General features: G+C 41.2%; 2 protein-coding genes across 3 annotated transcripts in view; one reads left to right on the top strand and one right to left on the bottom strand.

Annotated features, from left to right (window-relative positions):
• wdr70 (WD repeat domain 70) overlaps positions 1-9174 on the top strand; it is a 41457-nt gene extending 32283 nt beyond the window's left edge. The window contains exons 14-18 of one of the 2 annotated variants that reach the window (XR_013936950.1): positions 398-498; positions 1549-1628; positions 3729-3823; positions 7290-7452; positions 8168-9174. Coding sequence is in view for 1 of the 2 variants with exons in the window: in XM_080510284.1 (XP_080366410.1) it covers positions 398-498; positions 1549-1628; positions 3707-3823; positions 7290-7452; positions 8168-8255 (549 nt within the window). In the remaining variant the exon portion in view is untranslated. Of the gene's footprint in view, positions 1-397; positions 499-1548; positions 1629-3706; positions 3824-7289; positions 7453-8167 lie in introns of both variants that reach the window. The other variant, XM_080510284.1, reaches the window with a different exon arrangement.
• A 4481-nt stretch (positions 9175-13655) lies between these two features.
• Positions 13656-19376, bottom strand: gdnfa (glial cell derived neurotrophic factor a). Its single transcript, XM_080509709.1, has 3 exons — positions 19027-19376; positions 17902-18132; positions 13656-14493 (listed from the first exon to the last, which is right to left on the bottom strand). The coding sequence occupies exons 2-3, from the start codon at positions 18104-18106 to the stop codon at positions 13934-13936; spliced, it is 765 nt and encodes a 254-aa protein (XP_080365835.1). The 5' UTR covers positions 18107-18132; positions 19027-19376; the 3' UTR covers positions 13656-13933.
• Positions 19377-26515: the final 7139 nt, after the last annotated feature.

The following is a 26515-nucleotide window of genomic DNA, read 5'->3' as shown; positions in this document are numbered from 1 at the left end:
CACACACCCACACCTCTGGATAAATGTGGTCACATTTGCCTATTGGCACTCGGCCATCTGTCACACACAGACTGAGGGATCCAACCCTCATCCCAACAACCAAATATAGTCAACTGGAGTAGCCGAGCGCACTGGGACTGATCCCTACCGTACCACAGCCTAGGTCACACACTCTCACAATAATATGTGATTGCTATCTTTTGTAGGCTGGGAAGCTCAAATATGGCCTCAAATAACTATAAAGAAAGTTATTTAACCTGCTGTTGATTTTTTTTTTTTTTTTTTTTTTTTTAACGTGTGAACTTCTTGTAAGTACGGCCTATAACTTTTGTAGCATGATAAAAACAAAGCAATAACGGTCACATGTCATTTCTGTCTTTCTTTTTGTGTTTCGCAGAGTGTCGTCCGCTGCTTGTGGCATCCTAAACTTAACCAGATAATGGCGGGAACTTCGAACGGATTGGCCAAGGTGTACTACGACCCAGTTAAAAGCCACAGGTATATTTGTTGCAGTCAAGACTTCTGATGTTGTTTTACCTTTTGCTCCCAATAATACTAGCCCAAAAGAGAATAAATCAAACAGCAATGCAATTGTATTTATATCTCGCCAAATACAACACAATCATCTCACAACATTTTTACAGAGAAAAACCCAACAAGGGGGCAATGTATTTTTAGTTGTGGCCAGAGTTTTGCTAAGAAGGTTCTAAGATAATGGTCAGGAGGAAGATTGGAAAGTTGTGTTTTCATAAAAATATACGACAATGTACGTGAACTAGAAAGATCTAAGTTCATAATCGCTTTTTGTTCCTATTGAACCAAACATTATTGCTACAACCCAAACCCAGAGTACACTGATACTATCACTATTCACACATTATTCTAAGTGATTAAAAACAAAACTTGAAATGGTTAAGTTTGTTTGTAGTAAATCTAAAATAAGTTTAAGTTCCACCACTTTAGATATAAATTATAAGAAGAAGTGAATGTGCACCTGAACACTGTCGGCTTTTATGATTTCGCGATTCTTTCATGGTTTAATTTTTTTCTTTGTTCTGTTTTTTTTTTTTTGCCATGCGTATCAATCACGTGATCAAAAGTGCAGCTCAGTGCAGCAGGCTCTTCTGGCTTTTCTAAGTCTTAAATGTTTAATGGACAACATCAGATATATTATAAATGGTTGTGTGAAGAAATGAAGCCTGTAGCAACAAACAAGTCTCCCAATGATAAACTCATTGTTGGTTTATGTGTTCTCATTCAAATGAGTCATAATCATGCAAACAGTCATCAGTCAAACCCTTTTTTCTCTGCAACTTTGAATCAACTGGTTTGTTGAATAAAATGTAAATGAAAGTAGTGTTGCACTTTTTTTCGTATTGACAAACGTCAACTGCAAGTGTTTTAAAAAAATCTTGATGAAATGCATTCCCATTACGAATTTTCACCACCGTGTTTCATCAGCAACTGTTCTAGTTCTGGCATCTGTCTTTCATCTGATGGGCTGACCAGAATTTCTAACAGTTTTTCTATTTTCTTTTCTAAAACCAGGGGGGCCAAGCTGTGCGTAGTGAAGAGCCAGCGCAAACAAAAGCATGCAGAGACGCTCACACAGGATTACATCATCACGCGTAAGTTCTTCCATGCGTGCGTTCCACACATGCAAAATATGCTCATACTCTGTGTCACTCGGAGAATAATGTGTTTGCCATTTAACTCCGAACCAAATTCCCTGCTTCCTCACACTGGCATGCAAAGCAAATAATTTCACATATTGGTTGAATCCCACTGAAAGGATTAGGAGGGTCGACGTTATAAGAAATCCTGTGAAGCATGCTTTGAATATCAAAAGAATACCCGTTTAAGCTCACCTTCTATCTGTAACTTACTTTTCTTTTCATGCAACACAAATCGTCAGAGCCACTTATTGTTCAGTAGCTTTGCAAGGAATGACCGGCCCATTAATGGGATGATCTTATCGACCGCTGTAGGGCACTATGCCACGCGACAGCCATGTGGGCCCCCCCATCATGCCGGTATCACGCCGGGGACAGGCTCCTCTCCCACCTCTTGCCGGCGTGATCAGCTGCTCGTCTAACCAGACACACACACACACACACACACACACACACACACACACACACACACACACACACACACACACACACACACACACACACACACACACACACACACACACACACACACACACACACACACACACACACACACACACACACACACACACACACCACCCTACCTGTCATCCCATCATATCTCCAACACACGAGGCCATCATCTCTTTTGTGCGTGTCTCACACATCCTCCTGCCCCCGGACTGAAGTCATGAACCTCCAGGAATGGAGCGGCTCCCGGCACGGCTCCACCTGATTGGCTCCCGAGACCCAATTCAGAGGCAATTTATTTGTTTCGACGAGTGCAGCCTTTTCAGAGGCATCATGTGATTTGATCGCCATGCCAACAAGGTGTAAAGTAGGCAGGCATTTGACTGCAACAAGTGGCGAGTGACGCACTTGATGCCCTGGCACTGGAAAATTAGAAGGGACAGGAAGCATGTGATGGCCCATTGAGAAAAGCGAGGGAATCTGTTAACAGTAACCTTTTTGCTTAATGTAGCATGGAGGAGAAAGAATTACCTCTGAACAGGGACAGGGCTCCTGAATGGAAAATCACTTTATCCCGTGCTTTACTAAAGCGTCTTTTTCTAACCCCTGAGGATAAGAGCAGCACACACTCTTTGACACCGCTGCTCACACACGCTCTGTCTCCGCCGCACACATTTGAGGCCACTCGTTTGCACTTTATCATGCAACCGTTCCCTCTTGCACTTGTGGTTTTAAGTGCTAGGGGCCTTTTATTGTGATGGTGTTCACGAAAGTGTGAAAGGTGGCGGAGTGATCTTCTAAATCTAAACATGTAATGAATATGCTGGTGTGCATTACTGCAGAAAGAGTAGACGAGGAGAGTGATTCTGCCTGAGGTCAACCGGGGTCTTGTTTATCAAATTTTAAAGCGCCAGATTGATCATGATTGATGACTCTTCTAATAACATATAACATATTAAAGATTAAACGTATACACGTTGTCAATATTGAGTCTGGTGTACCGACTAAAGCAATGTTGTGCGTTAAAGTGCGGCATTATTCACATTCTTCTAAGTTTCTGTTAGAAATCTGCTAACACCCCATTTTTCCCATTTCTAATGAAGTTAAATAAATGTCAGGAGAAGGGGTTTGTATGCGAGGAAGTCACAATCCTGTAAAGGTCAGCCAAACCTTGGAAAACCTGCCACCTGCTTAAAGCCCTGTGGTTGTGTGCTTAATAATTTAGTCATGGAATGATAGTAAGTCGCAGATGCAAGAGTTTTGATTTTGACCAGCGTTTTAAAAACAAGTAGTTTCTTTTGAAACAAATAGTGTTTTCTGAGCATAGTCATAACCTTTCTGGAAAGTGGTTCAAGGGGTTATCTGTAGTTTGTGCACACTCAGCAGATAGTGTGTTAGATTTTTCCACAATGCTTTATGTCTTCTGCAATGTGTGGTAGCAGGTTTGAATGTGTTAGTTAGATTCAGGCTGCAGACACGGGGCACTTCGCCAGGTGCCCCGACGGCTTATTTGTGTGTTGGTGTCATTTGATCTTTGTTACCTAAGCAACTCGATTATCCCTGTTTACTCCGTGTGTCTCCAGCTCACGCCTTGCCCATGTTCAGAGAGGCCCGACAGAGGAGTACGCGCAAACAGCTGGAGAAGGATCGACTGGACCCGAGAAAATCCCACAAACCTGAGCCCCCTGTGTCCGGACCAGGTAACATGCCCCTCCCCCCCTTTTTTTTAAATACTGTATATAGTATCGAGTTTTGTTGATGTGTTTGTTGAGCTTCTATAAGCAAAAAATGACATTCAATGAGACACAAAAAGTATGAATGTGATTTTTAGTGTCTGGAGTCTAAGTACCCGGGAAACAACTAATGAGCATTCAAAAACCACAAGAACAACAAAAACCCACACAAATCCAGTCATTCAAACAAGAGGAGACTAATTAGATATTGCTGCAGTTCTGCAGCTGTTTTTGAAGTCCTTTATGAGTCCAGACCATAACTTTTGAAGCACATGTGCAAATCGACGATTGTTTTGTGCTGTGTTATGCAATCCAGCTGATGTTGAAGCTCCCAATTGGCCACTGGAGTATCCACTGCCGTCTGCTGCTGCCTCACATCTTTGAACAGCTGAGATATAATGCAACATTGTGAGCTCTTATTGTAATCCACGTTTGAAGTGTTTATATTTTTTTACTAAAATACACACGATCGTGAATACCAAACCTATACAAAGCCCTAATTCAAGATACTGGACAATTTCTACTGCCTTTCTTTTTTTTTTAATTCCAGCTGGCTCATTGCTACAAGTTTTTTTTTTTTTTTTTTTTTCTCTCTCTCTGGATTTTTTTTCTCTCCCACTTACTCTTTTGGCACTGTGCACTTGCAACAATGTCATGGCTCCACGGGGATGTTACTTTTTTGGTCAGATTTAAAAAACATCTTTTAGCCTGAAAAAATGAGTCTATGCAGTAACTTCCATGTTTCTTCCGTTTCTTTAAAACCAATTATATTGAGTTAATGACAGTAACAGAATACATGATAATAGAAATAGTTGTTGCATGTGGAGGATTTTGAACTTGTTCGAACTTTCATTCAGAACATCTGGTTGATGTTCTTTATTTGAAAAATTAAGTGGCGGCACATACATAATCATATAGACTTGACACATAAAACTCGTGATTGAGATGATACACTATTTCTCATAACTGCCCCGAGGCTTCCAGCAAGTCCTGTTTAGAGTAACCTACTTATTTTTTGGAGTACATTTGTAATCGGTAGGGTGTAGTAGTGGTTTCCAACTTATGATGCTGAAATCACTGCATTGGGTTAAAGCACCGGCTGCTCTGAGGCTGTTGAAATTGGATTTGCACGTCACAGAAAACCATAAGAAGCCACTTTTTAGAATCTAGAACAGACTTGCAAAAATATTTTGACAAATCAGAGATGTGAGAGGAGGTAATCTGAGTGGCTCCGGGAAAATTAAGGTTGGAAACCATGTTTTTCAGAAAGTTTGTGAGGAATTAGTCCCATTTACTGTTTTGATACAACTTTTTTCACCCCCAACTCTTACGCTTTACACCGTAAAGCTGGACATTGTCCAACATTTTCTTGTATACAATAAGGTATTTCACCTTGTTTATCAATGCTGACATTCAAAAGTTTCAAGGTAAGAAAGTTTAAATATCCAATAACACCTTTGGTTTGTCATTTAAGGCAATATTTATTGAATTATCTATTTAACAAAATAGTTCGGAGCAGTTCTGGTGAAGATGTTAGGGAAGACAGTTTGTAATAACAAGTTGACCTGGTTTAAATCCTCCTGAGAGACCACTGCTGTTGGTCCCTGAGCAAAACCCTCAACCTCCAAATACCCAGGTTGTTTCAGGAAGAGCATCCAGCGTAAAACTGAGCCAAGTCAAACATGAGGATCACATAATTTCGGGGCGACTTTGAGATGGAGCAGCCGAGTTGCATTCTCTCTTTAGCTGTAACAGAACCAAAATTCATACATTGCTTCTTTCAAAGGAAGGGTATTTGGCTTAATTGCAGCAGTAATAAAAATCAGGTAATAAACACAATCTCACCCGGATTACTCACAGTGAAATTGTTAGTCATTAAAATACTTTGCGTTGTTGCAGTCGGTTCTTCTGCGTGGGCTTGTATCAAAGTATACAAACACGTACTGTCACATAGGCCAAAAGCATGGTGCAAAAGTAAATTGAATAGTCTGCAAATGAAAATGTTTGGTCCATTTCATGAAAACAGGTCTAGCATCTCAGTGGCTTTTGTGGGATTACAGACTGTCCTGGCCTTGTTTATCCTGTGAGTGAAGCCACCTCTCATAAGTGCAAGGTAACGTTCAGTGGTTGACTCGATGCTTACAAGCAATGGAAAGAGTTGCTTCGAAATCCCCAAACAAGCTCACAGCCCGGCTACAACAGGAAGTCCCTGCACGCTCCAACTATGTGCGCATGTGTGCATATCCCATCCCTGATCCTTTTAAGATGTCCCCTTTGGTAAGCCGGAAGTTTTGTTTCCCCCAGCAGTTCCATAAGTGTAGTCAAATCTGGCAACGGCGTAGACGCACCATAACTACAACAAAGAGTGAAGCTTTAATGTTTTGTTGTTTAGTTTTTTTCATGTTTCCTAAGCGGCTACAGTGACTGTGTTCAGAACCAAAAGTAATAAAAAGCTTGTAATCTGATAATTCAAGAAAAGTGCTGACAGCATTTTTCTGTATATCCCACTGTGCTTTAAAATGATGGAAACATTTTATGTACGACATAATGGACTATTATAAGAAATGTAATTGTGTAAAAACAAAATCATTTAATTTTATTTCTGTGTTTGATGAATAAGATAATGCTTCTCTCACAGTTGAACAATGACGCAATTGGTTCAGAAAATATCAAATGGTCTGAAATTTAAGTTAATTAAAAAAAAAAAAAAAGAAAAGCATACATTGTCCAGAAAAATCGAATGGTTTTAACACACATTTTCAGGTTTATAGACCATGCATGTGCCCGAGTCCCACGTCAAGTATTTCCATCATCCAATCTTCATGGATCATCAGAAATATCTAAACTAAATCTTCAGTACCACTTCATACAACTTACTTTTCTTTCGGAGATCACGGCAGATGATTTATCAAGGGCAACACACATCTTGGACAAGTCACCGGTCCTTCACAGGACACTCACGTGCTCACATTCAACTGGCTATTTCGAATCACCATTTAACCTCAACCACACGTTGGTCTGTCGAAGAAAACTGCAATACTAGAGAAAAGCCATACAATGGGAGATCATGCAAACCCCCCCCCCCCGCCAAAGGTCACCCCGGCCTCGAAACGGGGGACCTTCTCTCTACAGTGCCAACCACTGCTCTGCTGCTCATCCATCTTTAACGTCAGGTCATGTCACTGTAATGCAGCAGATTATAGGAGATAATAGATGATGTTGCACAACATTAAATCCCAACAGCGGAGCGATAGGTCAAGTTGCTCTTGATCGGTCAAGGTCAGGCTTATGTTGGAATTTGTGAACTCGTGTATTAAATCCTCCAGTTGTGAACAAGAAGAGCCACACTTCCAGAAACGTCTTGTGTTTTTTTCCCCCCCCCGTCACCGTGAAGTTGAACGGCGTCTAACGCAGTGATGATGTGTCCCGACAGGCCGAGGAGGAAGAGTGGCGGCTCACGGTGGCACTTTGTCCTCGTTCATCGTGAAGAACATTGCTTTAGATAAAACAGATGACAGCAACCCTCGAGAGGCCATCCTACGCCACGCCAAGGACGCACAGGAGAACCCATACTGGGTTGCGCCGGCATACAAACAGTAAGAGAGGAAAAAGAAACATTTATAACCAAAATTGCAACCATCTGACGGTCTCTTTCTTCACTCAGCCTCCCACTGTCATTTTTGACCTCATTAGCTGACGCTGCTAGAAACTACTCGTGGCATTGAGATGTTATTTTGGCTTTTTTTGTTGTACTGCTGTGACATAAATACAGGTAGACACCTGAAAGTACAGAAAGGGAGAGTATCAGACAGTTTCAGATTGCTGTCAGAGTCTCACATCTACGTTAACTTGAAACAAAGTGGCGAGCCTCTACAAACAGGTCGGCAGCCTTTAGCTGCAATTCCTGTGTGTTAAATCTTTCTGTTGGCTGTAAATTAAAAACACATGCTGAGCAGAGCTAGATTTGTTTTCTTCTATGTATAGGATCGATTGCACAGTCCTTAAGTTGGACCTTTTGAGTGCATAACACCATATAGCAGACAGAATGAACTTTCAAAGCAGCACACAGCATTAACTGAGCTGCCTTGAATTCTACCGCGTTATCTGCAGCGTGATCTCGATGAAGCCTCGTCTGTTTTGTGTATCAGAAATTAGTCTGAAGCACGAACACGATAATGTCAAGCTCAATGTCTCGCTTCATAACTGTTGTCCGCCTTTATTTTCCTCTGAACACACTCCACAGTGTTGCTGTGAAGCAGTCAGAAAAAAGCAAACAGTTAAACCATTTCTCGTTCTCCCTAATCCCCGCAGAACCCAGCCAGAGCCAATGTTTGCGGAGGAATCAGAGGAGGATGAAGAAGCCGAGAAAGAACCAGAGTGGAAAAAACGCAAAATCTGACAGCCGTCATAGGATAGCAGACGGGGTGAGCAGTCAATAACAGAACATGGGCTGTAAGAAAATGTGCATAGGAGCATCAGTTAGGTTCCTAATTTGTCCTCCTTGTGGTAATATCACTGAGCGTATATTTACAGAATCTTTGTTCGCCTGCTTCAGTGTTGAAGCGAAGCTCATATACACAGTAGACTTCTCTCTCTCTCTTTCTTTTTTTTTGTTCAAACTGTGGAAATAAAATGTTTTTACAGGAATATCCTGTCTGCGTTGTAATTCACAAGCCACTGGAAGAACTTGGCTATTTAAGTCTGTTTTGATTATAAGGACTTTTATTTTCATCATTTCCATTGTCCTCTCACCCCACATCTCCAGAGTTTGCTAATGCCTCATAAATCGGCTCCAGATTTCGCGGTCTGGAGTTGTTTATCACAATAAAGAGCAGTTTGAAAGTTACTAGAACAGAAATAGCCAAGCAGTACAAAAAAGATGGAGTGTTTCTTAAACTTTGACAGCTTTTAAGATGGACATTTTTTAGTTGTGATTCATCAAACACTCACAGGTATTCTAGTTATTTGTGTGCGCCCTGTTTTCCAGCTCAACCCCGTGAATAAAGGGATTTCTGCTCTTATTGTGAAACTGTGATGTGTTTTACCCAGAGTGGAGTAGACTGACATGTGTTTTACCAGTTGATCAAAGGAATACTTCGGTTTTAATACCTTTTCTGTGAGGCAGTAAGTCAAACCTGGACACCCGGCATCAGTCGCCGGCTGCTGTGACTCACCGCTTCATACAGGCTACATTTACCACAGCTATTAAAGACATTCAGTGATGAGTCATGGTTTTGTTTTAAATTGAATTCTTGATCTTGTGTTATTCACCCGCATTTTAAGGTCAGTGAACTGGAGTTTTTTTTGTTTGGTTTTTTTTCCCTTAATGGATGCATTTAATTTCCTCTGAAGGAAGCTGGTTTAGTTTATTGGTCAAAATCCAATTCTAAATATCATCAAGCTTACTGAGGCACCTTTACTTTTACACTTTTACATATGCGTCTTAGAAATATCAATAAAAACAAAAAAAACATCTCGTGTCGTGAATCTCTCCAACGACTTGTGCACTGTCAAAAACACTTAAACTGACAGAAAGAAACCTCAATATAAAGTTTTAATGAAAGCCATGCTGCTTTTCTGTATCTCTCTCTGGAATGTAACTTCTGATCACAACAGCACGCTTGATTTGAGCGCTCGTTGTTTTTCAAGTGAAACGAGAAGTTGCGTTCCGCTAAAGAAATCTAAAAATGTCCCATCATTACAACAGCCAGGATTTGACCCATAAATGTGCCATTTTCACCCCATATGTTATCCTCCGATATTGTGTTTCAAGTACACGATAGGTCTCAGTCTTAAACGCCACATGTGTCATATAGCTTGTGTTTCTCCTCGCTGTCTTTCAAAGGGTGAAACCGTAGGAGCAATCTTTTTTTTTTTAACCCAACCAAAATTACGAGAAGACAATTAAATGTGTGCTGGCAAACATCCTGTGGCCGTAAAATATGAGACAAAGACATACCAGAACAAGAAATATGGAAGGACCCAAACAATGAAGGATGGATTTAAGAGCATAAGTAAGTAGAGATGGGCTTCGTGGGGCGAAGCTGACGTCACGCTCCTCAGGAGAACAATTCCCAGGCAGCAGCGGGAGGCGAGCAGTGACTCCACTTTGATTCAGTGGGTCTTTCCACCAAGTTGTGAAACAGTAGTAGGAAAAGTGAATCTCTTGATGGAGCTAAAACTATGGCCTGTAGGTAGAGATTTAAATGACATAAACAAATTAAGTTGTTGGCCAAAATAAATGACTATTATCCAACTTGTGGCATCCATGTCTGAAAGCCAGACGTTAGTTGTTACTCAGATAGAAACAATGTTCGTTGTGATGATGCAACATGTTGCAGCTACTTGATTCACATTTTTTAGACTCAAAATAGGAGAATGAGAGATTTTAAATTGTTGCTCTGGTTATAAAGTTTTGCCATGAACCTCCAATTGTGAGGAAAAAAAAGATAATTGTCATGATCATAGGGTTGCATTTTCAAAGCACAGTAATAGAGAGTAGAAATAGAAAGTAAGCTTTAGTGCAAAGTAATAAATGTCGTTAGGCGACCCAATGTGGTAATTTAAAGACATTTGATTCACAAGTAAAGAGTTGTTTGTCAATTGAGCTCACATTTACTCTCATGTGAAGAACGTTTAGAAGTTAAACCATGAGAAGCATGTGCACTCCTCTGGTTCAATATATCTAACTTAGCTTGATTAGAAGATTTGACTATTCATTTTCACACAAAACTTGAGATTTGCTTTCAAACATGTCAGATTTGATTCAGACAAAAGAAAACATCGTGAACTTCATCGTGAACCTCAGCTATACCATCGTTTCTGCTTCGAGAGGGTGTACCTCTGCCATTTTCTCATCAGCATTTACATCTTCTTCACTCTAGTGGAAACATTCCTGAGTGCCCTGATTTACAACTTGGTGGCTCTTTACTGCTCGCTTTTGTTTACTGTATGACCTTGGGCTCTCGTTCAACAAGGCAGAATAGAAGGCGATATATCTCAGCGGAGAGGCCAGCCTCTCCAATGTCCTCAACTTTCTCCATTCAATGCCAATTTTCATCTTCAATTTTAGATGATAGTCGTGTAAACACGTCCCAGCAAATTAGCACCATCTGCCCTTTGTTGGACAGCTGTACACCGCACAATACCAGGAGACACATTCATTTAATAGAAACAAGTTTAATTCTGTAAAAAGTTATAAAATGAATATTGTACAAAAATAAAGTTTGCCGAGAGCTTTGGTTCTGTAACACAAAACATGACATGACAGTTTGTTTTTTCACAAAGATGTTAACGGAGTGACAGCATTTGCATTCCTTTCTCCCAATATTAACACTGAGGGGGTATTTTATTTTTTTTTTTCCTTCTTCTTTGCATGAAATCTAGAGAACCAATGAACTGTTGAGCAAACGGTCGTGAAGACGAGAGGGCGAGTGGTCACAGTTTACACACTTTAATGTATGGTATCGACGAGTAGCGCGCTGCTCCCAGACTTCTGGGAAGTCTCCTAACTGCACATTCTCATCTGGAAAAGCTTATGCACGAATCAGTTGTTAAAGGGGAAGATGATCCAATTGATGAAGTATGCTGTGATAAAGGCTAGTTGTTGTTTTTTTTTTTTTCTTCATCCTCTCTGTGTAGTGTTTGGCCTAAATTCAGCTTGATGCAGTGGATTTGTTCTGTGCGGGGGGATTACACCGTAAAGCTGGCTTGCTTGCTGCTGGGTGGGCACAGATACCTTGGTCCCTAATCCGTGCTAACATCAAGACCTACACGAGGGCTCTCTTTGTTCCACTTAAAACGACCCCCTCACCGTGCACAGAAACATGCTTTTAAACAGCCCCCTGCTTTTTCTTTTTTCCTGGATGTATATTTCTGCTGTACTTTGAGGATGAATTCGGTTGAACAGGTTATTGCACGTTGAAAGCTTTTTTTTCTTTTTTTGAGCCAAGCCCGCCATCTTCATTCAGTAACTCCAAAACACGGCCTTTTGTCGAAATGTCTACTCTCAAGATATTTTACATCAGTTGCACGACAACAGCCACTAACAGTAGCTCGATCTTCCTTAAATTGCCTTTGCCAGCGGGGATATTTGGTTAAGACTCATGTCAGAGGATCACTTTCAAATCCCCTTTGAGGGAATAAGACCTGTCTGTCAGCTCAGACAGAAACACAGGCAGTCCCGTGAACTTTAAAGCCTATTGGGACAGTAACCGCTGCAAAGCCTTTGCTCAGACTTGGTGGAGGGCCAGAGTGAGGTTTCAGATAACGCAGCCTGATAGGCGGGCATTCTAGCAGTGCCTGTACGGTGACTTCAAGAATGGATCCTCAAAGGCACTAGCGGATCCTTACGGGGCCACCACACACAAGTTGATTTTCGGATTTTAATTAAATGGTGTCGTGGCTTCTGGCTGGCGTGCCTCTACATCTGTCTCGGATTGATAGCTTGAAACCTGCCTAAAAACTACACAGCAGCTGTAATTTGCTTCATCGTAAAGCATAACGAAGGGATGTTTGTGAATTGGAGGCGCACTGAGGAGCAAGCTGAAGTTGGTAATGTGGTCACGTTGGTGAAAATGATGTGCACTTATCCCGCTGTCCCTCAAAGCACTTGAAAGCAAGAGTTCAATCCTATCAAAAGTCTTCTATTGGTCCCCTCCTCCATCTGTCTGTCCGTCCAACCTCAATGTAATAGCGAATGATGATCGTTTGGACATGAAATGAGAAACCCTGGTGTCTCAGGCTGTGTCCACACTTGGCTAGTTTGGTTGGATTGAAGCATAATGTGGTATGGTTTGTTTGTTAATGCAGTTTATTTATGGAAGTGTTGAATACTGCCAAACAAAAAGACCATGGTGTAATTCCAAATGAGCCCTGGTGGGTTTTGACCCATGTATGAATGCAGTATTCACAAAAGAGGGCCAAATAATATTTGAAAAGAATCAGAAATACATATAAATCTGCACATTAAATTAATTATGGAAATTAATCAAGTTATTTCATGTATTAAAAGTGTCATGTGTCACTTGTTAGCATGTTTAAAAAATAAAATCGGGCTGAATTCAGCATGAGAACTATGAAATGTAGCCGTCTTTTTCATCGCTTTTTGGTCCAGACCTGGTAACCACACGGTTTGTGTGAACACAGCCTCGGTGACATTAATAAGCAAAACAAGCATGTGTGGGGCAGTTTACCTGTCCTGCGACCTTTTTGTATGAGAAAAGTCGTCCGCACTTTGGCACCATCCAAGACAAACAAAGCTTTTAAATAAATAAGAAAAAAAAGAGAGAAAAAAAAAGAAAAACTTTTTTCATAAAATGGATAGAAATAAATAACAATAACTTAATTCAATTTCAATAAATATTCTTCTTACACACGCTTATATATATACATATATATATCTATATTTATATATATATATATATGTCTGTATATGTTGGATCAGATTTTACTCAGATGCACTAAATATAGACTTTGCAGAACTTCAATGTGGTTCCTTTGCTCTGAACATAAATGTCGACAACCAGCTTATGCAGTGGAAATCATTTAAACTGCAACTGGAAAAGCTACTGAAACCTCTCGATTTTTCTGCAGTCTTAAACGCCAGCAAATTTAAAAAAAAAAAAAAAAAAAAAGGGTGCTCCTTGGAAATTAATTATTTTAGAGCCAAGTTAGGATTTTTGTTTGGGGTTTTTTTTTTTTTTTTTTTTAAACACTCAACTTTTTCGACCGTACAGTCAGCACATCTGGAAGTGTAACAGTATGTAATCTTTTGCAAACCTGATACATTTTTGCAAGTGTCTAAACAGCCGATCGGATGCTCGTCGGAGGATCTGCAAGTCGGACTGTCGAGGGTAAATGTACAGTTTGCGTTTGGACGGCTGTTCCAGTGTCTTTCAGGTGGTGTTACTCTACTCACCTGTAGCTCCTCCGATAACTATCGACAAAAAACCAAAAACAACAACAACAAAAAAGTCCAACAGTAATCCCTCACTTTGCAGCACCACTCGTACAGTTTATCCTTAGTCCGCTGACGCTGGCCGGGACTTGATTTTTCCACCATTTATGTGACTTCCCTCAGACGCAGCCACACTTCTTAGCCGAGTGTTTCTTCAGCGTGTGGTACACCACATTGTCGTCCAAAAAAGACAAGTCATCGTCGAATGCGATGGGTCGACAGCAGGTGCGAGAGGGCGTGTCTTTGTCCAGCTTTTTGTTGTGCGTGAGGTTGTTCAGGATCTTGTCATAGTTGGTCTCCGCCTCGACGCAGGGGCCGCTGCAGTACCGAAAGATGAGCTCCTCTTTAGTCTGGTAGCCCAGCCCCAAATCCGTCACGTTGAGATGGACCTCCTTCAGCAAACAGCCTCGACTCTGAACCGATATCCTCTCCTTCCCCCTCTCACCTCGGCCCCCTTTGCCGCCACGGCTCCCCCCTCGGCCCCGGCCCCGCCTCCTGTCGCTGTGTCCTCTGCCCTCGCCTCTCGCACCTCCTGTGTCTGCTGCTCCTCTCTGTTTCTGCTGCCTCCTTCCCCTCGAGCCCCCGCTGGGTTCTGATGATCTCCGGAGTCTGCCGATGGTCGCCTCGATAAAATCCATGACATCATCAAACTGCTCTGGATAGGGACCTGCGATGTCATCTGGAAGAGAACACACACACACACACACATGCAACAGATTTAGTTTTCAAGCTCAATTTAAGATGATCATCTTGGCATGAAGGCTAAAGCCAGTGAAATGCAGATTTGTCACCAGTACAGACATTGACAACAATGTATTTAATTATTTACCGTTTTGAACGGCCGCATGAGCAGACAGGATAAAAAAATGTAAATGTCCTCGTGGGAATTGAAGCAAATCAAGCATAGCAGGGGTACAGGATGGGTGTGAAAACTTTGCACAGTTAGAACAATACATTTGAACACAATCATGAGCAGAAAGCTCATCCTGTCAGGGTGAAACGGCACAATCGAAATGTTGCTTACTCGCACCTCAAAAGATGTGTAAATATCAGGATTTATCTTATATGTCAGAATAAAATTCAATATTTGTCTTTTTACGAAATTAACTTGAGCTAGAGTTTGTGTGGAATTTATTCATTTTTTGTCTTTTTGTGCATACGTATGCATCAAATTTACATCATATTCTCTGCAGCAAAGACAAATAACTTGTTTCCCCTAAAATGTCAAACTATAAATACACAGAAGAAGGAAGAGCTCAACTAAACATCTAAACATAGACTGAGGTGTCATTTGTGCAGAAAAGCGAGACATGCATTGTTACTGATGTCAGTTTGCATAGCTGGCCTTGGAAAAACATGCACTGACACAAATACACACTATCTCCATAAATACTAGAAACCTTGCAGATCAAAAACGGGACAAATTAGTCCCAACAGGAGGAATGCGGAGTCGTACATATGCAGGTGTCCTGCTTTAACTCCTTCCAAGACGGTTGTTAGGGGATGAGTTGGAGGCTGAAGGTCAGAGGGTGTTGTCAATTCACTTTTGATATTTGTTTTAGTCAGAAAAGAAGTAGAGAGGCTCAAAACGTAACAGCAGACACGATTTCGGATAGATCACATTGCAGTCATTGACTTCTGGATTTGATCAAAGAGAACACATTGTGCACCTTTCCTGTATTTTCTGTCTCACTTGTACCATTTTAGTGTTGGGTGTTTAATGTTGAGATTAAGTGTATACTGAGGTGACTCTTTTGAAGTTAAAGCTGAACCTACAGTCTGCTGTGAACACTCGGTTGAAACCAGGTTTGCATAAAAAGATGTCCGGTCACCACAGACACTGCTCTGGAACAACCTATTGAGTCTGCTGTGAAATCCTATGCGCTGTATACAGAATGGTGCAGTGGTCATGTTGTTGCACATGCTTTCTTTTTGTTTTACCTTGATAATAGACTGATAATAACCTGTCCTGCTTTTTACCTCATCAACTAGGATGGAGTCTCCAGTCTTGTGACGGTAAAGTAACGGTAAGTAAAAGTGATGGTTTGTGGAATTTCCACTCAATGCAATAAGTAAATACCTCCACGTTCTGGGTTAATTCGCCAAATGTCAACACCATTACCAGAAGGAGCTGGATGGGAAAATACTTCAGTCATGCTTTGGGGCTTTCTGTGGTGCAGATAAAAAAAAAAAAAAAAAACTTGAGTGGATAATTCATTCTACTTAAAGAACAGAAAGGTTTATTTTTTCATTGTGAACAATTAAACTGAATGATCGAGCAATAAAATCAATGTCATTTTTTGCAGGGGAGTCTTGAATAATATTTTAAAAAAAGCATGTGTATGAAACCCCATAATAGAGCTCTTTTAAAGGTTAACTCCGGCGATTGTTCACACAGGAACTGCCAGTATTGACACTGTAGGCGCAGACCAATTACACCTCATGCGAAGATGCATTCAAATAGTTGATGGATGTCGTTTTGGAATGCGGATACTTCAAAGGGCTAATAAAAGCAAATCATATGCTTGGAGTCATTTAGAAGAAGCAGACTGCAATCTGCTGGAAACTGGAAATATGCACCAGCACAGCTCTTCACCATCTGCTGCAAGGAGCGATGAGGACTGACTGAATGTCTTGGACCCTCCTGTGTTACATGTTGATTCAATTATAGAGTAACGTGTCTCCTACTTGAGCGCCTGCAGGTTCGGCACCAGTGGACTATACACGTGAAGATCACCAAGACATATTTGTTCTTAAATGACTCAATTTGTTAAATTCTGATTGGATTACCTGTGCGAGTCTGTGTGGTTGCATGTGATGGATGGGTGCTGTCATTCTGCGTGCGTATCGAGCGCTCAGGGGCAGCGGAGTGCGAGGCCTGGCAGGTGGCATTGTGGTTAACGCCGCCTTTGCACCGCAGTGTCACCTATCTCTCTTCTTTTACCTGCTCCCCTGGCAAAGCACAGGACACCTGATCCGTCTGCGCTCCACAGCTGATTGGCCAACGCTACTTGTGTATCAGGTTGAGCTTGGGCCAATCTGTTTAGACACACCTACCCTTTGATTTAGACACCTTCCATTGTGTGTCAACTGACAGGCGGGCTGGCCACAGTCTACACCTGCTGACAGACTCGACCTGTAGCAGCCAAGGGAGCAATTCATGGTGCAAATTATGCTCTATATTTAAAGTGATACTAGTAGAGAAAAAAATGAAAAAAGATAAATTTTTAACTGATTTTTAGACGGAAAAATGTGTGAGTCTCATCTTGGAATATATGACAGAAAAATAAAAACTAAACGACCCTTCCTCAATTGAAACTATGGTCTCGGGTTATATAGCAGATCAATGATCTCACCATGGTCCAAACAGAATATGAGGTGGCAGAGACAAACACTTGTCCAAATGTTCCATTCCTTATCTAGTTCTTGGCTGCGTTTGCTTCTGTGTGAAGATGATACAATGTCACATTGATCCAAACAAAATAAATTCCTGCCCACTGTCGCTGTTAAAATGAACATAAACACAGAACTCTCGCTGGGTGCTTCAAACTTTCCGGTGTTGTCCAGCCTCTCGCCTGAAGGAAGAAAAAAAAATCCTCTGACAGGGTTTGCAGAGGGCTCTCTCAACCATGAAACTATGATTTCTGGGTTTTTGGCAGATGGGTAAAGGTCAAGTCGTGTGGAAGCAGAGGTGAATATAAACAAAGGAGCAAAGGGGAAATGTTGCCAGTGACCTCCTGGAGCTGTTCATGCTCTTATTCATGCTGCTGCTTTGTTTTGACATGTGCATGATGCAACTCGAGGTGGCAATAAAACACAAATTAAGATCTTTCATCTGATAGCCTTATCAGGGTAGGATTCTTCACTGTGTGGACTCAGCTTTTTATGAGCCAAATCTCAAGTGTCCTTTGTCAAAACAGGCAAACTTACTCAACCATTCATTGTTGAATCCAATTGTGATGAGTTGCCTTTTTTCTTCTTCTTTGCAGAAGCAGCGCATGTTTATAATGTGGCATTCATACAAGGCAATTCACGGCCATTCAGATGCACATGGCAAGGTCTTGTGAAAGCATGCAGGCTTCCTTACACTGATCCTCCATGGAGATCTCCTGCAGGTTGTGGTCTTCACGCTGGAACGATGGCTCGTCGTCCTCCAAAGAACGGGACGCAGAATCACTGTTGCTGCCGGGGAAGTAAGTCCTCTTGGCTGGCTGAGAGTTGTGATAGAGAGGCCGTGTAGCAACAGAGCTCAGGAGCAACAAACACGTGGCCAAAACATCCCATAACTTCATCTTAGACTCAGTTCCTATGAAGAAAGCTGCAAAAAATAAGAGGGGAGAATTTATTTGAAATCAAATTAAAATTCTAATTGGAAAAAAATAAACCATAGACAATGTACATGGGGACAGACTCTTGGCCTACTGTAGTTTGTAATGAAGTCACCAAAGTGTTTGAAACAGTGTTGTGGCCAGATCTACCCTGACTCATTCTGTATTAATAACCGTGTCATCATGTCAAGATGCTTTTATCCTCACTCCTCTCTCTCTCTGTCTCGTGTCTGCTGTAAACATGTCAATCAAGGTTATTCTAATGAGAACAATTCAAAATGGCTTATATTCTACTTCATATTTTCAAAATACTCGCAAAAAAATATTCAAATAAATTGAGGAATGCACTCCAGATGGGTGCGTAAAAGTGCGCGTAAAAGTTTAACGTCACAGAAAGCAGCATTTGTGACTAACCAGAAGCACAGTCATTTATTCTGCACTGACGGTCAAACCTATTAGGATTATAAGATTGGCTGGAGCCGAGCACTCTCTCTCTGCTTGGGATGAGGCGCGTCGGGTGCGCCACGCACAGAAATGCATTGGTTAAAGCACGCACCAAAGCGTTTTGGCAACGACAGCCTAAATAATGGTGTGGGTTGGCCAGATGGCGATCCCCAAAGCTTACGTGACTCTGTCTACTGGCACGTTGAGTCTGCAGCAAATCTAAACAGCCATGCATGGATAAATACTGGCCCTGAAACATACCATGCAAAGTCCTAACAACTGTCTTTGGAATTGCTTAAGGTGCATTTTTCCCCCCAGTTTGATTTAACTGACAAAAGTGAGGCATGGATCTTCTTTGCGCACAGACAACCCGAATAAATACGACGCGAATGTTGTATTTCACGACAGGGAATAATTAAAAACTATCAAGATTTACTTACCTTAAATATGGCCCATGCAGACCTGAAATCCGCTCGGCTGCCGGTGGTACAATCCAAACAGAAAACGCAACTCATTTAGTGTCCCCAGCTGATTCAGCTGCGTGAATCACTTTAACGACTCCAACATGAAATAATTTCCTCAAAACGAGTTTAAATTCAGTTTGTGTCCAGGCCGAAAGAAACGCTGAAATGCTGCGCCAGGTATGTTTCTCATATTCCGATCCGGCGCACACGCCAAACCATGCGTCTCTCCACACTTGGGAGTCCAAAGGTGGGTGTTGAGGAGAGCGGACCAAGTGCCACTGCGCCTCGCGGGGTACAGTTGCAGTCGCTGATTAATTGGATGCTACGTTTCCACGTTGGGAATCCGAGAGAGATCCACCATCTCCGACTGAAGGGAGAACCGATGAAGACATCAGCGTCTCCAAGCACATAAGGTGTCCAATATTTGTTTCCCAGGGCGCAAAAACGTCTCTCCCTCGCGATAAAGAAAAAAAAAAAAAAGCACTTAAAACACTCTTACATCCAGAATCACACTCACTTTGAATATCGTCATGATAAACAAAACAGATGCGAGATTTTATCCTCCATTTTCCTCTAGGTCAAATGTTGTCTGTGGAGCTCTGGGTTTCCACACGCGCTGTCCTCATATTGGACTGAAGCAGGACAGATGTCTGCGCATAACACCGCACCGCGCGCAGAGGGCAGTTTGGAGAGATTTATAGTGAAGTACGCTCTGACGTTTGGGGGCAGTTGGTGTCCGCCCCTCTTTTATAGATCCTCGCAAGAGCAAACAGTGAGTAACAGAGGTCCGCATATCTCTCCAAAACCACCCCTGGAGCCCTGTTTGGAGGAGCGCAGTTTTCAGATGTCTTAGGGATTATGTCACACATCCTGATGTCCTCGGGATTAGATTTCAGTATGCGGAATGCGATTTGGAGATGTTCTGTTGCGATGCATGTTTCTAACCTGATCTCTCGCGCTCTGTGCGCCTCGGTGTCAAGTTCCGTCTCATGGCTACACACATCTCAGATGGAGGGAGTCGCACTTCACTTGCTATTTACTAGAGCATTTCTGTCAATACGCGAGAGACGCGTTTGGGGAGTCTTAACCTAATTTTGTGGGCCAAATGTGTGATACGTTTGATGTAAGTCACCCCCACCTTGGAGCATCTGATCATTCAATTCTTGTCAAGGTGAGCCCAGGGCAACACCGCAACGCACTCCACAAAAGAAAGGAGGACCCGGCACTGGCTGAGATGTGGCACCTGAGAAACTCTTTCCATCTCCCTCCAATGATTTACAAGCTACGCCTGCCTTTCATCTCCCACAAAACTGAATTCCACAAGTAACCCAGTCATGTTGTGTTCATGTGCCAGAGGAGAGCAGCTCCAACTCGAACTGCACACTTACATTTCCAAGAAGCATTCTGGTTTTAATTTAAACACACAGACTGCTGGCTGTTTAATAATAATAATAGGAAAATCTTGAAATCCCAATCGCTGCCTTATCTGTTGCTTGAAGACTCAACATTTGTTTGCTCGTGATCCGCAACTTCTTGTTGATACATGTTTTCTTTCAAGCGTTTCCCAGTGCCCTGCCCATTTCTTTAGTGTCTGCATGGTACTGTGCCAAGTCCTAATTGTATGGATTCCTCTCTGTCAAGTCCTCACATGGGCTCATTGTACAAAGTGACAGCTACTAATGGTCCACATGTCATGAGAATATCCTCTAAATTAAAAGGATTAGGTTTTTTTCCTTTAAAGCTTTATGACTACTTATTTCTGCGGCTCATTTCACTAATCTTAATGGTTTTTCACGTCTTTGTTATTTTGAAGTTACTTATGTAAAAGCAAATTTCAGCTGACATAGAAACCTCTGCATTTTCTCCTCATTGCTATTGTAACTGGACGTTGACATTGCTGGAGTGATGTGTGTGATGTTGTTGAATGTTTAAATAGATTTGCCATCTTAGAAATTGCTTGAGTTCACTTGTTTCTGTTTGTAGGCTGCATGGTGGTGCGATGGTTTGCACTCTCACCTCACAGCTGGACGACGATTGAGTCAGTTCCTTTGACCTTGTGAGGCTGTTGGGGTTTTGTATACTCTCCCTGTGCACATCACTTTACCTGTTCTTACATTTAAAAATAAAGTTAAAATAAAGAATTTGTCTTCACCTGTTTAACAAGTAGTTCATATGAAGGCTCCACTGTCCCAAACCGGAACAAGTGAGTGAAGAGAATGAATGAAAGAAATTCTGTACTTAAATAAACAAGCTCAAATGCATGAATGTAACGTGAACAGGTGTTCCAGTAGACAATACTGAAAGAATGAGTCATTTGAGAGCAGAGTTGTCAGGACTGTTTGGCCCTTTGAGGTTATCTAAAGGTTGTCCGCAGCATTTCAATGAAGGAAAAGCGGAGGAAATCCAACTTAAGTATTGAGAACCAACTGCTTTTGACTATGTCTGGCATCACTATGACTTACACTTGGATAAGTAACTTTTAAAAATGACAGCTAATAATGGTAAGGAGCTACATACAGTTGAAAAATTACCAAATGTTTTTTTTCAAGGATTTCTCACATATCCATCATCGATTGCATGTACCATTTAAACATATTTAAAACAACAACAACAACAACAGCAACAACAACAACAACAACAACAACAACAACAACAACAACAACAACAACAACAATAGATGTTCTTCTTTTTCTTCTTCTTCTTCTTCATCTTCATCTTCTTCTTCTTCTTCTTCTTCTTCTTCTTCTTCTTCTTCTTATTATTATTATTATTATTATTATTATTATTATTATTATTATTGTTATTATTATTATTAACAAGAAAAATAGGATTGGAATAACAACTTAAATAATTTATTTACTATAACAATTTACAACATTGATTTAAACATTTATTTCACCAAAAGTATAACTTTCTTATTATTGATCATACAAATTGAGTCATGTGGAGGTCTCAAGGTGGACACGTAGAATCTGTAATATTGTTTTCTTTTCTAATAATTTGAAAATGATGTGTATGCGGTTGTATTTTTTTTTATGTTGTGGTGTCGCAGCTCACACTCTCGCCTCACACACATTTGGGGGCCTTTCTTATTTTTTTCCCAGATATGGCAGAAACATGCATTTGAGTTTTAGTGAGGTTTCTAAATCCCCCATTCTTATGAATGCGTGCATGACTGCTTGTCTTTCTGTGTGCAGGGTGTATCCTGCCTTTGCTCGTCGTCAGCTGGGATCACTTTAGGTATAGAAGACAAATGGACAATTATTATCCGAAGTAGTATCTTTTGAGCCACACGCAACATTTGACTACGCACATAAGTACATTAGAAAGCTTTCCAAGAGATTTGTTCCAAAATGTTTAATTGATGCACTAATCGCACGCACTTCTGCATCACTGTGACATATTGTGCACTTTATCGATGACTGGGAAACTGGAGCAGATCTTAACCAGGAGATATTCTTACACGTCGGCGCGTGTGACATCTCAGTCGCAGGCAGCCTACTCAGAGACAGGACACACAGAGGCCGTATTGTTTATTGATATGTGCAGCCGTGTCACCGAGGAGTCCTCTGTGACTCTCCTCTGTCTCACACAGATGGAGTTGTGAAGATAATGGTCACCCAAAATAGACGCATCTTAGAGAGCGCCTTTATGTGAGAGCGCTGCGCTGTCTGAGGGTGTCATAAGTCTCCTGAGCTGAATGCTTGAGTGACTATAATAAATATTAATTTGCGAGGAGGAGAAACATGAGTAAGCTGAACGAATCACCACCACATGGGGTGTGAGGAAGAGACGCGTCACTCACACAGAAAAGCCTTCTTTCATTATTTGTGCCGCTGATGGGACAAGCGCCTCAATTTTTGATGTCAAGCCTCCACAGAGTGTTGACAGTCCCTCGGATAGAAATAGTGCCGACTCCCCACAGGGTTTATACGAACGTGTAACAAAACTCACACAAACAATCCAGATCGCCGCATCTGGTTCAGTTTAACTCCAAACAGTATAAAAAAACAACATCTGAAACACATGGCCAACACTTCACTTTCCCCACATTTCTTCAGGTGTTGCCTTTTCAAAAGTGTTGTGCTAGTAATGACTTGTTTTGATTCAGTCATGGTGTTTAATAATATAATTGGTGCAGCAGTTTGAGCTACAGTGACTCTTCTGTTGGATCAACTTTTCCTTTCTACAATCAATTTTCATATTTATTGATAGGCCAAATTTGGGGATGCTATTACCCAGTCATCATTTTAGCTTCAGAATTTGGACCTCAGCAAAGTTGTTCAAATCTTCATAGTTGCACATTCTTCAGTTTCCAAAACATCAACGTTGAGGACAAAATGTTCACTTGTGGCCTGATTTGTCTGGCCAACTAACAATTGCGATGACGAGGAGAGGATCTAATTCATCCACTTCATGTGTTCATCACAGCCATCCTGTCAGGATTGATCATTATATCACAACTTCATGTCTTTCACAATGAACTCCTTCACCACAATGCACAGAGCAAACCTGAGAAGTTGAAATGAAATGATACTTAATTTAAAGATGTATGTATTGTATATTTTGATCACATACAAGCAAGGACACCATACCAATTTATATCCCACTTGCTTCTGTTGTAGTATGTTGATCACATGTTTGAATTATGATATTTTTGCCCTTTATTTTTGCCCTTTATGAAAGCTGAAATGGAACAAGATTACATTTCGTTTGTTTAATCAAAATCCAGTAAGAGGTGAGTAGAAACACAATCATCTACCTAAAAATGTGCTGTCAGTAGTCGACTGATACGATATGATCATGGGTTATAGTGCCTTTTAAAAAACTGTACAAATTCTGCGTTATTATCATGAATACTTTATATTTCAGATCAATATATTTCACTTTGTTACTCCACAACTGTAGATTTTACTTTTCTTATAATATGTATATTCACACTTTGCTTCTTACACTTGAAAATGACTTCTGAGAGTCTGAATGATTAGATGGTCACGTGAAAGTGAAATAGTTTCTGATTTATTGGAGAGTAAAAAAGTTATTTTAGATTATGTGAGCTAAATAATGTAATTAAATTTTGAATAATTTGTCAAGCTTAAAGCAAAAAAAACAGAAAAATCATCTGAAAATATGAGAAAAATGTGATGCTGTTACATCACACACATGCTGCTGATGGTCCTCCGTGTTTTTTCAAGACACGCAGAGTCGACAGGCTCATTACCTTATAAAGGGCTTTCCGACTCCCACAGCCTCACAGTACCCAGATCAGGTTTGGTGACCATGACTTTACTGAGTCGGTTGACCTGAACTCTACAGAGAACCTCTGGATTATAGTTGAAAGGCAGATGACCCCCATTAGAGATGAGCAGCTGGAGGCCACTTTTAAAGCAACACGGCGCTTCCGCAACACCTTGGCAGTGCTGCAGACTAATCGCCGCCACGCCACACTGCAGGATGCTGCAAAAGGAGGCATGTCGGAGAGTAGCGTGCTCACACATACCTTACAAATGAACAACAAATCAGTTTGAAATATGTCACAGTGAAACAATTAGAACGCGGATGAAACAAAATGTAATAGTGACCCTTGATGACCCATTCTACTTCATTTCTCGTTAAAATATCTTTGAATCAAGTGTTTTCCACACATTGAAGCATATATCAAAACATATGAACAAATTATCAAATTTAACAGAAAGAACAAATGCAAAAGTTACATTATATGATTACTTGGTGAGCTCCAGCCTGGTTCTGAGTGGACAAGTGGATTTCCCTTCTCCTCTGTGAAAATAATGCATTATAATTTTAACCACTCGAATGTATAAAAGCATTTGCTCGTTTGAACTAAATCAGAAGAGGAGAGAAAAAAAAAAAAAAAACTTCAACAAGTACAGTTTTGTTTTATTTTGTTGCATTGTTTTGTGTATCTGCTGTTGCATAAGTGCCATTCTCGATGCTGGAGTTCCAATCACTTGTTTATTTTTGTAATATTACCAGTGCGCCCGCTGTAATGTTGATCGGGACTGTGGCTTCTCATTCTTTATTTTGTATTGTGTGCAATAGTGCCAGTTGTCAGCCACAGTGAGCTCAGCTGTTGGCGGCCACCGGGCCACGGATCACCGTTGGCACAGGGGCGCAGAGACAGAGAGCAGGTAGTCAGAGGAGATACTGGAGGATTCACATAGCTTTCAGCTGATCCATTAGGACATGCTACAATTCCGATATGGCCTCCTGCCAGATGCCCATCCATTGTGGCACTCGGTGCCGTATTTCCATCTGTTTCAGTCACTGCTCAAACATTTTATGAGTATTTGTTGGCACCGTTGGTGCATAGATTGTGTGCGTGCAAAAATATGCATGAGTGTACGAGGGTGTGTGTGTGTGTGTGTGTGTGTGTGTGTGTGTGTGTGTGTGTGTGTGTGTGTGTGTGTGTGTGTGTGTGTGTGTGTGTGTGTGTGTTTATGCAAGTTTGTGTGTATGTCTCACTGTGTGAGTGAGAGGAACTGTGTGAGTGAGTGAGTGAGTGAGTGAGTGAGTGCAAGTGTGTGCAAATGAGATCACTTGGTACTATCAAAGTGCAAGCAGGACTATGACACTGTTATAAATAGAAGAGAGGAAGTAAGGAAGGTTAAATCTCTGAGACACAGATACTAAATGAGGAGAGGGGAGCCATTTAAAAGCCTGCATGTCCTTCTAGACTTATGCACATTCGAACTATGTGTTTTTGTGACATTCTGCAGCCGTGCATTGAGATTACAGGACAGGGTTAGCCACAGCAGGCCAGTGTTTTATTCATTTTATTAACATTTAGCATTTTTAGGATCAGTGCAACATAAAGGTCCTGCATATAATTGGTGCACATGCATGATGGTGTGTGAACAGCTTATTATTGGTCATGGGTAAATTATCACTCCATGAGCAAATGAGGATCCGTTAAGCTCTTTCCCATGGACTAGAGACTTTATTGGGTCACGATTGAAACAACCAGGTCCTTCACGAGCAGTGAAAGTAACCAGTGTGCAAGAATTTGAATTAACAATGCTTGCATACCTTTAATTTCCAACTACTATTTATATTTTTTCTCTAGGGTCAATGCTGGACAGCTAACTCTCCGAGATGCACTCTTAGCAAACTTTGACGTTCTACAGGAGTGTGTGTGTGTGTGTGTGTGTGTGTGTGTGTGTGTGTGTGTGTGTGTGTGTGTGTGTGTGTGTGTGTGTGTGTGTGTGTGTGTGTGTGTGTGTGTTCTTCTGTTTGCATTAAAAATGATGAAGCGAAGAAAGGAATTTGAGCAGGAATGTATTTGTGTAATATATCATATAATGTGTATGCACAACACTATTACAGGCTATGTCTGTTTAGACCAATAGAGTCTTTAATATCAATGCTCTCTCATCCTTCATTGCCTGATTGCTACAGTCCGAAATCCTGACCACTGATTTTTACCTGGCATGACTTTGACCCTCTA

The sequence above is a fragment of the Blennius ocellaris genome (genome assembly GCF_963422515.1).
Source record: "Blennius ocellaris genome assembly, chromosome: 15".
NCBI lineage: Eukaryota > Metazoa > Chordata > Actinopteri > Blenniiformes > Blenniidae > Blennius > Blennius ocellaris.
This window is presented reverse-complemented; position numbering and strand designations above follow the sequence as displayed.

What these genes read in the sequence shown, in the direction of transcription:
- gdnfa (XM_080509709.1), bottom strand. Translation starts at nt 18,106, where the DNA reads ATGAAGTTATGGGATGTTTTGGCCACGTGTTTGTTGCTCCTGAGCTCT. An exon ending in GATCTCCATGGAGGATCAGT is followed by an intron (nt 14,494 to 17,901) that starts GTAAGGAAGCCT and finishes GTTCTCTTCCAG; the next exon opens with ATGACATCGCAGGTCCCTAT.